The sequence below is a fragment of the Chrysemys picta genome, chromosome 2, assembly GCF_011386835.1.
Source record: "Chrysemys picta bellii isolate R12L10 chromosome 2, ASM1138683v2, whole genome shotgun sequence".
In the NCBI taxonomy this organism is placed as follows: Eukaryota; Metazoa; Chordata; order Testudines; family Emydidae; genus Chrysemys; species Chrysemys picta.
Window position 1 is genome coordinate 281,845,787 of NC_088792.1, and position 16,517 is coordinate 281,862,303.

Sequence of the window (16,517 nt, forward strand, 5' to 3'; positions counted from 1 at the left end):
CTGTGATTGGATGACTTATGTAACTAACCAATACTACACAGATTTTGAATATTACAACTAGAGCTGGGCAAAAAAAATTTTTGCCTGAAACCTCTTTTCAGTGAAAAATGTGGATTTGGCAACATTGAAACATTTTGTGAATTCGTATTGATTTTAGTGAATTGTTTCGGTCAAAAATATTCTACAAAAAATGCATTTAGACATTTTCAAAATGAAACTCTTCCATTTTGGGGTTTGAAATTACTTTTTGTTTAAAAGTTTCCTTTAATATTCTTAAAGAATCAAAAAAATTTAAAATGATTTAACTGGAACCAAATGTTTCCATTTTGTCTAGATGAAATGTTTTGTTTGACCAGAAACAAACTTTTTTTTTTGTCTTTTCCATTTGCTGAAACATCTTATTAAAATAGTTTTTGGGTTTACCCAAAACTATTTCCTTCCCTGATTTTTCGGAATTGCCTGTGAACTGAAAAATCTGTTATCCTCACAGCTGTAATTAAAACCAGACCTAGTTTGAAATTCATTTTTAGCAAATATTTAGGAACTGAGCATAAAACTTGCTTCTTGTGAGGATTCATGCTAGTAAAACCTAATCACTCCAGTATTTGTACAAAGCAAACACGAAGGAGTCACAAAGAGAGAGAAGCAACATTTGTTTTTACAATTGATCAGCTATTGGGGGATTGTATTGGATACAGAGTCCCCCAACTCTGCTCAACTCTGACGATAGCAAAGGCAAAACTTGTGCTCACAAAACCAAGCTTTGCGTATTTTATACTCACATTCTGGCAATCCACCACAGCTCCATACTCCACTAGGATTTTGGTAACTTCCACATCTCTTTTCCTACAGCTTGCATGCAGCACAGTGTCCCCATATCTCTGTAATGAACAAGCAACGCTTTGCCTATCAATCAATCGTCAATCATGCAGAAAATTGTGACTGATTTGTGTCCTGTCACTATCCCCAATAACACTGATACCTCGGGAGCTATAGAACATATTACTCTGGTTCATTGAATACTGGCATTGTCTTTTGTATGTTTTGTTATTAGTCATCCATTATCTGTGGCTAACATTGCTCCAGTCACACTCCCGCCGCCCAGAGGCAGATTAAGATTTATTGGGGCCCTGGGCACAAAGAACATTTGGCTCGCCACATCTCCCATGGGGCCCTGCCCCCTGCTCCTCCAATTCCCCCCGAGGGCCTACCCTCTGGCCAGGCTGGAAGCCAGACTGGGCCCTGGTAAGAGCCGCCCAGGGAGCCTGGGCCACTGTGGGGAGCCCCCTCCACTTGCCCTGAGAGGGGCACATGGGCTGGGGCCTGTTCTTGGGCACCCCAGCACCCCACCCAGGGAAAGTGGAAGGTCTGGGGGTCCCCACGGCAGCTCAGGCTCCCTGGGCAACTCTTACCACAGCCCAGCTCTGGCTTCCAGCCTGGCCAGAGGGTGGGGTTTCGGGGGGAAGAGGAGGAGCAGGGGTGGGGCCACAGTCCCAATGCTGATGGCCCTTCCCCCTTGTACACACATTCTGGCACTCCTGGGGGCCCAAAATTGGCTGGAGCCCCTGGACACAGGCCTGTTAATCTGCCACTGGTGCCACCACTGCACAGATGTCCAGGTTTTCCCTTTGGAGAATTGCTTAGTAGATCCGTTGCAGAATACTGAAGGGTTACCTTGTTCTGGGCGTTCGAAGGGCACAGCTCTGACTCAGAAGACAGGCATCGTGCAAGCTTCCCGTACACACAGCTCTACCAATGCATCTCATTCCTAGTTTGCAGCACCTCCACCTCCAGCTACTCCACAGGGCCCACCTCACACAGCCCTGCCTGACTGCAAGTTGTCTGCGATTCCATTTCCACCCCCCCCCCAGCTCTACCCATACATATCAACCCCAGCCTACAATTCCAGACCTGGGGTACTCGGACACCAAGACACCTAATGGTGCTGCTACGTTGGGAGACTTTTCCGAATATTCTTTCTGCTCTTCATTGTATTGTTTTAACGCACAGTTGAAAATAACATTTATTTTTTTCCCTATTAACCCCCTAAATTTTCTATTTGGCAAACACCAATCCCCCTTCCCGTCCCCCCGAATGGGGCCTGAAATGAACACAAGCTATTTTCCCTGTCTCCTCGCCTGTCTGCCCACAGCATAGATGTTAACGGACTCTTCAGAACCGGCAGAGGAGGCCCAAGAGCAGGAAACAGGCACGAAATCTGCAGAGGGGTTTATTCCTCTGACGGACTGTAAGCGCCAGCTGGTGTAAAACAGCATAGCTCTATTGAGGTCAATGGAGCTACGTCGATTTCCACCAGCTGAGGATCTGGCCCCAAGTGTGTCCATTGGAAGGCTGGTGGGTGGCATATGGGGAGTGAGTTGGGAGGACTCAGGCTAGCTCTTAGATAGAGTTTGATCTCTCCAGCCCCTGGTGATGCAACAGTGGGGAAGACACAAAACCAACTGCCCGGAGGGTGTGCTGTGGTGTCAGCGGTGGGCTGGGCGTGTGTCCCGTACCTTTTCCCGTGCGCTCAGCTGGGCCTCGGCGTGCGTGGAAAGCAGTTCCTTACAGACTCCCAGATTCCCAGCTTCCACGGCAAGAAGGAGAGGAGTGCGGCCGTCCTGCGGAGAGGGCAGAAGGAAAGCAAAGCCTCGGCGGGGCTGGTGACACCTTTCACGTAGCGCCCCCGGGGAACGTGGGCCTCAGACATAGAGAGGGAGAGACGCGTTTCAGGCTGCCCCGGTCCAGCCCCGTAGCCCATGGCATTCACTTAGTGCCAAGTCTGGCCTCCAAGCCAGGCCCGTGTTACAAGAATTCACTACCCCCGTCACGTATAGGGAAAGGCCCCTGCTCACCTGGTCTTGGCTCAGCCTAGCATCTTTGTGAGAAGCCTTCAGCAGCATCTGCATCACACCGACAGCCCCAATGGGACGGAGGGCTGCATAATGAACAGGCAACTGCACCTTGGGCTGCAATGGAGAAGGAAGGCAAGGGGCAGATTTAGACTAACATGCTTAGGGGGCAGAGACTGCGGATTTCTCCTTTAATCGCTTCTTCGCCTGAAAAGCCCCACGCACACCTCTGGGGCCACAGAAATAACAACAGAGGCGGATGCTGAAAGGGGCCGAGCCGAGGGGCAGCTCTCTCGTTGCAGAACTGCCCCTCCCTAGGGACGGCACTCCAGTTACGCAGTCTGCCTCGGACGCAGCTGAGCAATTCACTCACCGGGCAAGAGACCGCACCAGGGGATGAGTCATTGGGGTAACGGTGAACAGCCAGAGCCACTTTCCGGGGGAGCTGCTAAGGAGTTCTCACAGGAGGCTTCAGATCCATTGTAACTGTTGTAAAGGACGTTCGGCCGGTTACGATCCTAGCATGGCACTGGGCTACGAAGGGAGGCGAGCGCTAGATATGGAGTCATTGTTCCCCTACACGCACTGCTCTGGCTTTCTTGGGTTGTTGGAGGTGTGGCCATGACACTGACATGCCCAGCTCAGGGTAGCGACGTAGCACAGTGCGTTGTAGTGAGGGGCAGCTGGACGTAAGGAAAACACTTTGCCTCCTATAGCATCCCTGGATCTCAAAGTGCTAACGCCACATGACAACCTCGTGAGACAGGCCAGAGATGGTGATTCACAGAAAGCCTGATCCAGACCCAGACATCTCACTGTCGATTCCAATGGGTTTTGGAGTAGTGCCTTCCAGACAAAGGGTCTCAAAGCACTGATCAGAGCTCGCGTATGTGTATATATGGGCTAGAGAGCTGCCTATGGGGTGGAACCACCCAGCATCGGCGCTCTGGAACTGAGGAGGGGAAGAGAAGATACATGCAGAGTGGAAACTACAGGGGGGTTGTAGGCAGCATGAATATCTTGCTTGCGTTGGACACTGGAGCTAACAACTCTACTCCTACACAAAGCACAAGGGGACCCCCCTTGATGGCCAGTGGGCAGGATCTCTGTGTTAGTCTCACCCACAAGATGCATGTGCTTTATACAGAGAAGCACACGCTCCAGCATGCTTCCAACATGCACAGCCGCTCTGCAAGCTGCCGGCAGGACGTCTGGCTTTCTGTGGTTCTGCAGTCACAAAGTTGGCTCACTGCTGCAGAACCTAAGGGGCTTTCAGTTGCAACACAACCACATTTCTAGCCCTTTGGGCTCCAAATTAACCTTTCCCATCATGTCTCAACGGATGCAGTGCCCTCTTCCCAAGCCTGCAAATGTGCTTGGAGGGATGTGAATTGAGCAATAGCTTGGAGGGATATGAATTGCTACCCTTCATCTGACATGATTGACCCTGAAGCCTACCAGTGACAATTCAAATAGCAACATGATTAAACTAGTTGTATTTATGCACCAGCAAAGGCTGGGTTGAATACTGGAGTGGGGCAGACAGCTGAGGTCAAGGTTGGAAATTCTAAATTCAAGCCTTAGTCCACAAAAATTTGAGTCTCCTCCAACTCTCCACACAAGGGGGAGGGAAAGAAGAGCTGTGTCGTCTCCAGAGTGCCAAAGCCCTCCACTGTATCCAGGTGCCAGCTACTTCCTAAACCACCTCCCATGCTTTCCCAGCTGCCAAACCCCCCAGCTAACGGCCGGGTCGTTGTCGTCGTCTTCTTCCTGGCCACTTTCCCATTCGAGGTCAGTGACTTTTATAGCCGTCTTCCAATACTCATGATCATACACCAGGCTGTTGTGCCGATTGATCTCTCAGAGCTCCACTGATATCTGATCCATGTACTGAGTCTTTGGTTTCCCCCACCTTGGTCACCTTGTGTCCACAATCATTGCAAGAGCCATCCTACCAATACAGCTCTCAGGTCTCTGCTAGATATGCCCACAGCAGTGTGGCCTAGCCTCCCTCCACTTGTCTGCAACTGGAGCAACACACTTTAGGCCCCTTACAACCTACCAGGGAGTGTCCAACCATTTGACCACCTCAACATCTTCATTTCCGTGGTGGCGAGCATAACGATTTCCTTCCCTCTGGCCGGCCATAATTCTGTCCCATACATTAAGATGGGTCGAATTACAGTTCCATACACTCTACCTTTTACCTTTATTGGCATCTTTTTGTCCCAGACAACCGGGGTCATGCTCCCACCACTTGCACCAGGCAGGGTTAGTACAATACTGGGCATCACTCAGAATGGCACCATCACCAGCAACCACGGAGCCTAGGTATTTAAATTCTTTCATGCTTTTCAGCTCTCTGCCAGTGAGTCCTTTATGAGGAGCCCTCCTCCCGCAGTTATCACAGCCTCAGACTTACTTATGTAAAAAGCAACAGAGGGTCCTGTGGCACCTTTGAGACTAACAGAAGTACTGGGAGCATAAGCTTTCGTGGGTCAGAACCTCACTTCTTCAGATGCAAGACTTGCATCTGAAGAAGTGAGGTTCTGACCCACGAAAGCTTATGCTCCCAATACTTCTGTTAGTCTCAAAGGTGCCACAGGACCCTCTGTTGCTTTTTACAGATTCAGACTAACACGGCTACCCCTCTGAGACTTACTTATGTTCTTCTAAGCTCAGCGCACTCCAAACGATGTTGCTGCGGTTTAAAGTCGGCTTGCAGGGTCTCATGATCTACCGCACGAATCACTAAATCATCAACCAACCATGTGTTCCAAGGCAGCTCCCCCCGTAGATTCTCACTTATCACAGCCACGACAACCGCAAACAAAAAGAGACTCAATGTTGAACCCGGATGGAGGCCGACATTGACTGGAAATTCTCGACTGGAGCCCCAGGTAGTTTTGACTACAGAGTCACTCCACCATATATATCCTGGATAAGATGGACATATCCTTCTGGCACACCTCTGCCACGGACACCTTGGTACTTAAGCCTGCGCCTTCTCCAGGTCCACAAGACCAGGCCCAGTATAGCCATCTTTTTTTCTCTGAACTTCTCCATGAAGATTCGTAGCACAAACATGGCATCAGTCGTGCTCCTTCCCAGCATGAATCCATACTGACCCTGCCAAATTCCAACCGTTTAACATAGACACTTTTCGTAATCGTCTCCCTTACTTTCATAGCATGTGACTCAAACTGGAACGGGTGCAGAGAAGGGCCACTAGGATGATCAGAGGAATGGAAAACCTGTCGTATGAAAGGAGACTCGAAGAGCTCGGGTTGTTTAGCCTGACCAAACGAAGGCTGAGGGGGGATATGATTGCTCTCTTTAGATATATCAGAGGGATAAATACCAGGGAAGGAGAGGAATTATTCCAGCTCAGTACTAATGTGGACATGAGAACGAATGGATATAAACTGGCCGTGGGGAAGTTTAGGCTTGAAATTAGACGAAGGTTTCTGACCGTCAGAGGGGTGAAATATTGGAACAGCCTTCCGAGGGAAACGGTGGGGGCGAAGGACCTGTCTGGTTTTAAGATTAAGCTGACCCCCTGCATGATGCAGGCCACAAAGCCGTCCCTACCCTTTCCCTTGACTCTGCTGTTGAAGTCCCCAAATCCTGTGGCTTAGAGACTTCAATTGGCAGAGAATCCTCCTGCTAGCGATCCCTGCCCCATGCTGCGGAGGAAGGTGAAAAACCTCCAGGGCCTCTGCCAATCTACCCTGGAGGAAAATTCCTTCCCGACCCCAAATATGGCGATCAGTAGAACCCCGAGCATGTAGGCAAGAGTCTCCAGCCTGACCCTTGTTAGCCATTATACTATTTACCTGCCATGGCACGGTATTCCTTTGACTAAAATCATGTTTTTCCATTAAACCATTCCCTCCATAAACTTATCTAGACCAGATGATCATAATGGTCCCTTCTGACCTTGAAGTCTATGAGTCTATGAGACTTCAGCTTAACCGGGCAATAATTGGCACTCAGTGTAACATTGCCTTTATGTTTAACAACAGGCATCACAAAGCTTTTACACCATTCATCCGGCATTTTCCCTTTCTTAAGAATAACAAACAAACCTGTAAGATACGTGATACCTTCCCAATGATGCCACTGCATCTCCCCGGTACTTTGTCCGGCCCACGTGCTTTCTCCCTTTTCTTAAAGTGCCTCTGCAAGCTCTTCCTCTTGCATGCAATCTATCATGCCCCAGAGTCTGGTGGACATGTTCTTAATTCCTCCACCGAGTTCTCCTCATCCATCACTCTTTCAAAACAATCACTCCAAACTTCATGCATGGAGCCACCGTTTGTTTGCAATAGACCATATTCATTTCTAACATAATGCAGCCAGCTAGAATGCGGGCAGCCCGGTGATATCATTTGCTTTGGCAGGGCATAGGACAGAAGATGCCCATGCAAATGTCTTGGCTCAAGGTTTTTCACTTAGCTAATTCAGTTACCAGTACAGCCCTCTCAGGCATGGCTTGCTGGGTCCTGCTTTGTGCATTAGCATTTCCCAAGGAGACATCCTAAGTGGAACAAAGGTGAACGCTCAAACTGAATATTAAAGACACCCCCGCATTCCCTGGGAATTTGAACACTGTTTCACCACTTCCCTTCGTTGCTGCTCCAAGTGTGGGGGAAGGGCAGAGGGCCCAACAACAATGGCTCAGAAAGGCAGTGGGGGGTGACCTCCAGAGGGGAGGATTAGCGCTGCTGCGTGGGTAGCCTGCCTTCCTCTGGTCATTCACAGCCACCATTCAGCTGTGCCAGCTGGCAGGTGCCAACCCTCAGCACAGCCCTTGATCACGCTGGGCTGCTTTCCCTGCTCCCCTCGCCTGCTCTTGGCCATGGAAAGGGTCCAGAATTTAACCCCTGCGTAAGGAGAGGTCCCCCTGAAGCGCAGCCTGGGCCTCTGCCGGAGTCCTGAATGGATGCCTCTTTCCCAGCGAGTGCCTCATCTCACCCAGCTTCTTGGGCTCAGCACAAGAGCAGGTGACGCCCTACAAAACTTTTCAGTGGATTTAACTCAATGGGACCCAGCGCACAATAAATACCCCTGGAAGTGCAGCACCACACCACTGGCACCTGCTTCTCACAGAGCCCTCAATGAGGAGGTGACAGGTGTGGGAGGCAGGACCAATGGGGCACATTACTCCTGCCCCCCATAAGGAGGGAAGTACTAGACTAAGAAGCCTGGCTATGCCTCAGTTTCCCCTGCTAGTTTGTTCCAGTTACCATCTGTCTGTTCTAATACAGGAACTCTTCCTGCCCTGTGTAAATGTATTGCTGGTGAAAGGTGCTGAACTGACAGCCTGGGAGACTCCAGCCGTACGGTTTGACGGCAGAGAAGGGACAGCATGGACACCAGTAGGGCAGCATCCCCCAGCTGTCCCATGTCATTGTCAACCCTGACCTGGCAGGCACGCCATGTTGAGGAAGACTCTTGGTCAGAGCTTGTGATGGTCTTCTGAACCCTCTTCCCTGAAGTAACATGACTTCTCTGTTAGGAAGATGGGTTCCAAGAGCAACCTGGGACTGTGAAGGGTCAGACTCCCTTAGGGAGTGCTCTGTTCGTTATCTTTATCTAACTAGAGCGAAACTAGATTTCTAAGCCTTCGGCTACACATACAAGTTTTCCCAGTATAGTTCTGTTGGTTAGAGGTGTGATATCTTACTGATATATTTATGCAGGTAAAAGCCGTAGTATAGACCCAGTTATACCAGTATAAAGGTGACGGCGATTTCCCTTCCTGTACGGGAACAGCTATACATCTAAGCAGTTTTATACTGATATAACTGTCCACACTGGGGTATGGTGTTTGTGCATCTTTAATGATACCGGTATAGTTAAAGCAATAGGACTTTCTAGTGTAGACAAGCCCAAAGGCACTTGTCTGGTATTTAAGCTCCTTCCCCTCACAAAGCCCATTGCCAAATCTGTCCCTCGTTTCTTTTCAGTCCTTCAGGGGACAAAGAGCACGACTGAATTCGGCTCAGCGTGGGCAGGCCGCCAGGGTGAAGTGGCTGAGCAAGGCTTGCTGCTGGCACCCTTCCAGAACCAGGGTACTGACGCGAGGGCTCCCTGGGAGTGGGGAGAAGAATCCTGCCTGTTACCGCCATGACTCCCGCTCACACTCACTGCCCAGTTCTTCGGGAGCCCATTCTTCCCTTATGCCCAGCGTTAACCTCAGACGTTGGCCCTGGGACGAGGGACGCAAGGCTCCAAACAGCAGCCCCTGGCTCCAGACCTGCCTGCTGGCTTTTCACAGGGCTGCCTCAGGCCACCGTGCTGCTGAACGTCAGTGGCAATGCCCGATTAACTAGGCCTGGGAGAAAGCAGCAAGGGAATTATTTCCCCTCGGGTAGGATGGGAAATCTGCCCAAACAATGGCTCCATTATGCATAGCTGTCTACCCCTCTGAATGAGCAGCTCGGGGGCACTGTTAATAAGAGAAAGAGGATTTTTGTTTCCCTAAAGACACATTAGGATGCAGGGGTGGGGGGGGGAGGAGGGGAAACCTGTGTGGTGGTCCATGAGCAAATGAAAGTTGGTCTCAGTCCCGGAGGGGGAAAGGTCTTGGTCCCAACTGGCACTGCCAGCGGGCAGCTAGAGCCAAGCGCTGAAAGGAAATGAGCCTGAACGGCTCTCGCACGCTGCCCATGGATCAAGGCAGCCTTGCTGCTGCCCCTGTCCTATTGATGAATCATGTCAGCCGGCAGGGTTACCAACCCAGCACCTACTTCACTAACAAAGAGCCATACCGGGGGCTATTCAGAAATCACATTGAAGCAGGGCTGTCCCAGGATTACCTGGCCCTACACAAAATGACACATGGTGTTCCACTGAGATCCCTCCTCGGCCATGACCATAACCCCCCCATCCCCCAGTACACATGTATGTGTCTGTGTCCCCCACCCCAGCCATCGGGGATGCCTGGGATTCGCCTTCCCCCTTCTCTCCTCTGCTGACACCATCCCAGGCACCCACAGAGTGAGAACTTAGGACCTTAGGCTGAAGTGAACAGCAACACTCAATGGAAGAGGAATTCAGTGTCTCCCATCTCACCAGTGCCAGGTTGGAGGTGACTCTAGATGGGATCTCTCTCCTCAGAATAGGTACAACATGGGTTGGATCCTGTGCAGATTCTCTAAGCCAAGATACCTCAGCCCTGGTCTGGAGGGCAGGGTAGGTCAGCCTCCATGGTCTTTGCTAAGAGCACCAACAAGGGAACCAGTGGTGGTAGCTTGGAAGAGGACTAAGACCTCCATGAAGTCCACTAGGGACATGGCTCTTGCTACAGATTTTACATGGAAGGCGCTCGGATACTGTGGTGATGGGCAGCAGTATAAAACACTGCGAGACATGGATGAATAGACAGATTGACTGACCTCCCAGGTCGATGAACACAAGTGAGAGAACAAACAGCAGCCGGTTACAATTTTTGGTCCCCACTGGCTTAGTGATCTGGGTTCAGGTCTCGGAGCTCTGCAAGGCTGTTGTTTGTAAACGTAAGGGACACAGCACAGCAGAGTGAGGCGTGGCTCAAGGCTGTGCCGGATGCTCATCTCCCCCTCCTTCATTCCCATTCCCTTCCCTAAAAGCCAGGGTCACGAATAAATGGAGGGAGAGGCAGAGACCCCAGTCACACTTCCCCCCTTCCCACCTCCAGTGGCAGTCACCCAATGCCACAATAGATCCTCGGCTCAGGGAAGAGCACCTCCTTCTGGATCACCAGCCCCCCTTCCTGCAGTGCCCGGGAGGTCCTCCATCCGCAGACTGACCAGGGCGAACAGTGCCCAGCATGAGATGGCTGGAATCATCACCAGGGGGACATAAAAGCATATTATATTGAGGTGTTTATTGACTTTTTTTATGCACCCAGCACCAAGACACGTGAATGCCTAACAGCTTGTAGACATGAGTGCAAACTGCCTGTACCAGGTAACCCACCCAGCCTACAGCTCTCTCTGTGCTGTGAATAAATAACTCAGCAATGGGCCATCCCCGGTGTCTCTCGGGCTGCACTGCTGAAGGTCAGGAAAGTTGTTTCCTTTTCACTATTGTCATCCTCACTGGCTGGCTAAGCTCACAAAGCCGAGCAGGGGAATGCAGGTTCAGGGTAAGAACAGACTTCACCGGGGAAACCAGAGGAGCTCTCTCAGGAATGCAGGCAAGTGGCCAGCTCTGGGATCCGGGCTGCACAGCGGGCTGCAGCTCATTTTGGGCTTTAAAGAGAAGGGAGGGTGGTATTAGAACCCGCACGAAAAGGCCCTAGGTATCTGTAACCCTCCTGCCCGTCTGAGTTGGCAGCAACAAGGGCCGGGTTCAGTATCTAGGGGTTCCGTTCCAATAACGCAATGCAAAACCGGCTGGAGCCCCCACCCAGTGACCTGGAACAATTACATACCACCCCCTGGGTGCCTCTATGAGGCAATACTTCTCCTCTCGCAAGCACGGAGTCTGAGTGTAGCAAAATCCTTTTAATAAAGGAGGGAAACAATGTGGCATTATGTTGGGGAAACACCACACACAGGATTCATAACACAAACCATGAGCAAAAGACCCACCCCCAAGTAAGTTGGGCAGTGTCCTTTTCCCCTCAGGGTCTTAAGTCCAGCAACCCAACAGTCACCTCACTCACAGTTTCTGACCTTGGCCAGTGCAGCCCCCAGAGTTCAGAAGTTCCTCTGCAGAGTTTACCTCCCAGCCTGGGTGGAAGTGGATGGAGGCCTGGGAATGGAGGGGGGGCATCTCGCATGCTCCGCTCTCGGGTTGATGGCCGATTGCCACACCTCTCCGTGGGGTTCTGCTGCAGTCTTCACCGCCAGCCACGTCTCTCCGCCAGCCACCCTGCTATCCTCTCCGCTCACCACGCCCCACCTCTCTGCGCCGCTCCACCAGCCGCCCGCTATCCACTCCACTCACCACGCTTCTCCGCGCCGCTCCAACTAGCCACCCTGCTATCCACTCCGCTCGCCACACCTCTCCGAACCGCTCCACCAGCCGCCCTGCTATCCTCTCCACTCGCCACGCCCCACCTCTCTGCGCCGCTCCACCAGCCGCCCGCTATCCACTCCACTCACCACGCTTCTCCGCGCCGCTCCAACTAGCCACCCTGCTATCCACTCCGCTCGCCACACCTCTCCGAACCGCTCCACCAGCCGCCCTGCTATCCTCTCCACTTGCCACGCCTCACCTCTCCGCGCCGCTCCAACTAGCCACCCTGCTATCCTCTCCTCTCACCACGCCCCACCTCTCCGCGCCGCTCCACTAGCCGCCCACTATCCACTCCACTCACCACGCTTCTCCGCACCACTCCACCAGCCGCCCTGCTATCCTCTCCACTCGCCACGCCTCACCTCTCCGCGCCGCTCCAACTAGCCACCCTGCTATCCACTCCTCTCACCACGCCCCACCTCTCCGCGCCGCTCCAACTAGCCATCCTGCTATCCTCTCCTCTCACCACGCCTCACCTCTCCGCGCCGCTCCAACTAGCCATCCTGCTATCCTCTCCTCTCACCACGCCTCACCTCTCCGCGCCGCTCCAACTAGCCACCCTGCTATCCTCTCCTCTCACCACGCCTCACCTCTCCGCGCCGCTCTACTAGCCGCCCGCTATCCACTCCGCTCACCATGCCTCACCTCTCCGCGCCACTCCACTAGCCGCCCGCTATCCACTCTGCTCACCATGCCTCACCTCTCCGTGCCGCTCCACCAGCCACCCTGCTATCCTCTCCGCTTGCCATGCCTCACCTCTCTGCGCCGCTGCACTAGCCACCCTGCTATCCACTCCGCTCACCACGCCCCACCTCCGTGCGCCGCTCCACTAGCCACCCGCTATCCGCTCCGCTCGCTACGCCTCTCCGCGGCACTCCACCAGCCGCCCTGCTATCCACTCCGCTCGCCACGCCGCTCCACCAGCCGCCCTGCTATCCTCTCCGCTTGCCATGCCTCACCTCTCCGCGCCGCTCCACCAGCCACCCTGCTATCCTCTCCGCTTGCCATGCCCCACCTCTCCTCTCCGCGCTGCTCCACCAGCCACCCTGCTATCCTCTCCGCTCATCACGCCTCACCTCTCCTCTCCGTGCCGCTCCATCAGCCACCCTTCTATCTGCTCCCGCTCACCACGTCTCTCCGAACTGCTCCACCAGCCGGCCTGCTATACGCTCCGCTCGCCCGCCTCACCTCTACGCTATCCGCTCCTCTCTGCTAGCCACTCACCAACTTGTCTTCAGTTCCCCCCCACCTCCACTTAACACAGCTCTCAGCAATCTCGGCTTTTTAGTGACTTCAGCTCTAGGTGATTTTAGGTGGTAGTAGGGGAGCCTTGGTGCTAGTACACTACTAGCTCAAAGTAGGTCTAATGTCCTTGAGTCACATAACCAGGATAACAACACTTTACTACTCCTGCCCCAATAACGAAGATACTGCAGCCAAAGTGACCATTTGAGCCAGCAGTCCCATCATGCTAGGCAGGGTGGGTGTGCCCATGCAAACGAGATCAGCCCCTGAAGTCCTTTTCCACAGCTCACCACCAGATGTGAGGAGAGAGCTCATTCTGACTCTGCTTACCTCTCTCTCTCGTTCCAGATTTAGGAACTGGGTCCTCCTCCCCCTGTTCCACTTGAGAGAAGCATCCTGGGACCCTCTGTGTTATTAACTAATCACTGTTCTAATCGCAGACAGCTGGGATGTGTAGGCTTTGAACTCACTCACGTTCAGCAAAGGCAACAGAGCCTGGGGCAGTCGGCCATGTGTCGGCTGGAGAGCAGGAAGAAAGTCCTCTGCTCCACTGGGAGTTACAGGGCTTCAAGGGGAACAACAAACGTGGCTCTTGGCCTTCTAACCTCAACCAGAGAGTCCCAGCTGAGCACCCTAAACAAACCAAAAGCACGGCTCCCTTCTCCCCTCATGTATTAACTCTCCCCCTCCAAGTGAGCCCAAGGAAGAGAAGAGCTCTTGTTGTTTACAGTTAAAGGGAGTGATGAGAAAGAAGCATCCATGTGTGGTTGGGAAAGATGCAGAATTCAGCCCTCAGGTTATGCTGTTACATGAATTCTTTTAAGGACTCATGCTCTAGGGAGGTTTGAAACCTATTTGTCTGGTGTTGCCTTGTCCAAGAGGCAGCCTTTGTCCTTACCCTTTGTGGTAGACTCACTAGCAATCCAATCTATGCATTAGATATTTACGAAGAGCCAATCGCTGTCATATCTACACAGAACTGGGATACCACAAGGTTGAAAGAGAAAGCAAAATCCATCCTAGTTCCTAGTTTGTATATGAAGCCCCAGGGAGGGCTGGGAAAGGAAGAGCTGGCTGGAAAGCAGAATTTAAAAAAAAAAAAAAAAAAACTGGAATGGGGATGAAAAGTCAAAATTCCAAATATTATGAAGAAAAAAATATTCCAAAAAAATTTCAGTTCACAATCAAAATATTTCATCTCAATAATGTCAAAACAATACAAAATATTATACATGTAACATTGAAATATTATAATATAATATAGAAGTCTACATAAAATGTTTTGACATTATCAAAATGAAACAAAGTCCAAATGAATCATTTCAATTTTTTTCAGTCAAAAACATAGTGGAAATTGCTACCTTCCCATGAAAGGTTGAGATTTTGACAAAATTACATTTTCCGACAGAAAACTCTTCCATCAAAAATCCTTCAACCAGCTCTAGACAGGGCTTCCCGAGGTTTCAGAAATTTTCTTTGTTCATGTCCAGCCCACCTAGGAGTTCTCAAAAGACAGAATAGTTCTTTCCACGGTACGTGAATCCCAGGCTACCATGACTCGGGGATATGCCCACACTGCAGTCTGAGGTGTGATAGCAGCATGGATAGACACAGGGCCGGATTTAGGCACAGACGACCCAGGTGACCGCCTGGCGTGCCAAGCTTGGGGGGCCTGGGCTCGGGGTGCTGTAAGATGTTCAAAAGTTTAACAAATGGAGGAGGGGTGCCAGAGACCCTCCTCGCCTCGGGCCTCATTTGGTCTAGGGCCTTTGGGGTACATCTAGGTTTCCTTGGTTCTGCCTCAGTGCAGGAGGCTGGACTGGATGTGGGTATGTCTATCCAGGGCCTTTGGGGACCCCAGACTCATAGTCAAGCGGCTAACCTGTGCTGAAGCCTAGGGCCTGTGTTTTAACTGCTATTACTAGCCCAGGGGAAGCTAGTGCCAGTGCATCTGCCTGTACTGCACCATACTTCAGCTTGCCGTGTAGACATACCTTGGGACATATCTGCAGGGACAGACCTAAGCATAGGACCAACATGAAAGGGAGAACACTAGGAACTGTTGAACGGAGCCAACAGAAGCGCCCCGTCTCCTGGAGAAGACGGAACTAGACAGAGCTCTGTGGGTGGATTGTAACACGGAGGAGAGAAGAGGCAGGACAGACTAGGAGGGCCAGAGAAAGGAAACTTGGAAACGAGGCAGACGGCTCAGAAATCAGCGGGCAGAAAGGAAGTGGCTGAAGTCAATGTTCGCCACTAGATGAGGATCAGGATTATCAGGACTGATGGAAGAGTAAATGCCAGCAGGAAGCCACCATCTCAGTGAGTAGAATAGCGGCTGGTGGCCCTCCCTGAAGGAGCTTCACGAAGGAAGGAAGCTGATAACTGTGGGGTTGGCACAATGCTCTTCCATCTATTGGACATTGAAAACACTCACCGAGATAGCTACAGCCGGTGACCAGCATGTGCCAAGAGTGCCTGATAAATAGCTCAGTGCTCTGGGGCTAGGACTTGCTGCCCATTGAAGAAACGGGGGAACTTCTCTCTCTTTAAGGAGAGCGCAGGTGCTAGAGAGGGACTTCTGGATGAACTCCCTCTGGGACCCTTCTGCACACATTGAGTCTGGCTTTGTGCATGTGTTATGGAAACTCCCATGGGTCTCCTGGTTGAACAAATTCTAAAGCACTTCAGCAGGCTGCAGACAGCCATGGAAAATACAGAGGCACAGAGTGGGCCAGAGAGAGGACTGACAGGAGGTGGGGGAGTGGTGCTTGAGTTTATTTTGTCTTTAGGCCAGTTACCAAGAGACATGGAGTCTGGCTTCCCAGTTCATGTCTTGATTTCCACTTGCATTTTTTTTCTCCACGTACTGCCCATGCAACCTGACGCCTGCTGCCAAACCCTGCCATGCACTCCCCCATGCAACCTGTTTCCCCGTTGCCAGAACCCCTGGCATGCAGAGCCCAGGCAAATCCCATTCCCCATGGCTGGAACCACCTCCCACCCCCAGTCACTGCAATGTTCTCCTGTGTCTTTTGCCTAGTCCGCAACTAGGAGGAGGGGCAGCAAGTTAAGCACCCAGAAGCCAGAGCAGACAGAAGGGGTGAGCTAAGCAGGCTGGGGGAAGGAGTGAATGAGTGCTGAGGAGGGAAAGGCGGTCTTCGGGGAGGGAAGGAGGGCTGGCCAGTTCTCTTGCCTCTGCACTCAGGGCTTAAAGAGCCATGATATCAGATTAATTCCCAGTACTGCAATCAGTGCTAGGAGAGGCCCTGGCTATTATCTAGTAGTTGTATTTCTCTCTGAGTCATCCCACGCTCAACCAGAGACAGGGCCAGAGAGACCTTGTCAATCAGAGGGTGAGCAGAGCATCCCTGGCTGTTTAAGACCTGAGCCAATTTTATAGGTGTT

General features: G+C 51.8%; 1 protein-coding gene across 20 annotated transcripts in view; it reads right to left on the reverse strand.

Moving 5' to 3' along the window:
• The window catches only part of PTP4A3 (protein tyrosine phosphatase 4A3), a 284,614-nt gene that overhangs the window by 48,954 nt on the left and 219,143 nt on the right, over window positions 1-16,517 (reverse strand). For all 20 annotated transcript variants that reach the window (XR_010599032.1, XR_010599031.1, XR_010599030.1 and 17 more), the window contains 3 exons: window positions 2,856-2,969; window positions 2,517-2,621; window positions 783-881 (listed from right to left, as the gene is read on the reverse strand). Coding sequence is in view for 16 of the 20 variants with exons in the window: in XM_042860945.2 (XP_042716879.2) it covers window positions 783-881; window positions 2,517-2,621; window positions 2,856-2,969 (318 nt within the window). In the remaining 4 variants the exon portion in view is untranslated. The remainder of the gene's footprint in view (window positions 1-782; window positions 882-2,516; window positions 2,622-2,855; window positions 2,970-16,517) is intronic.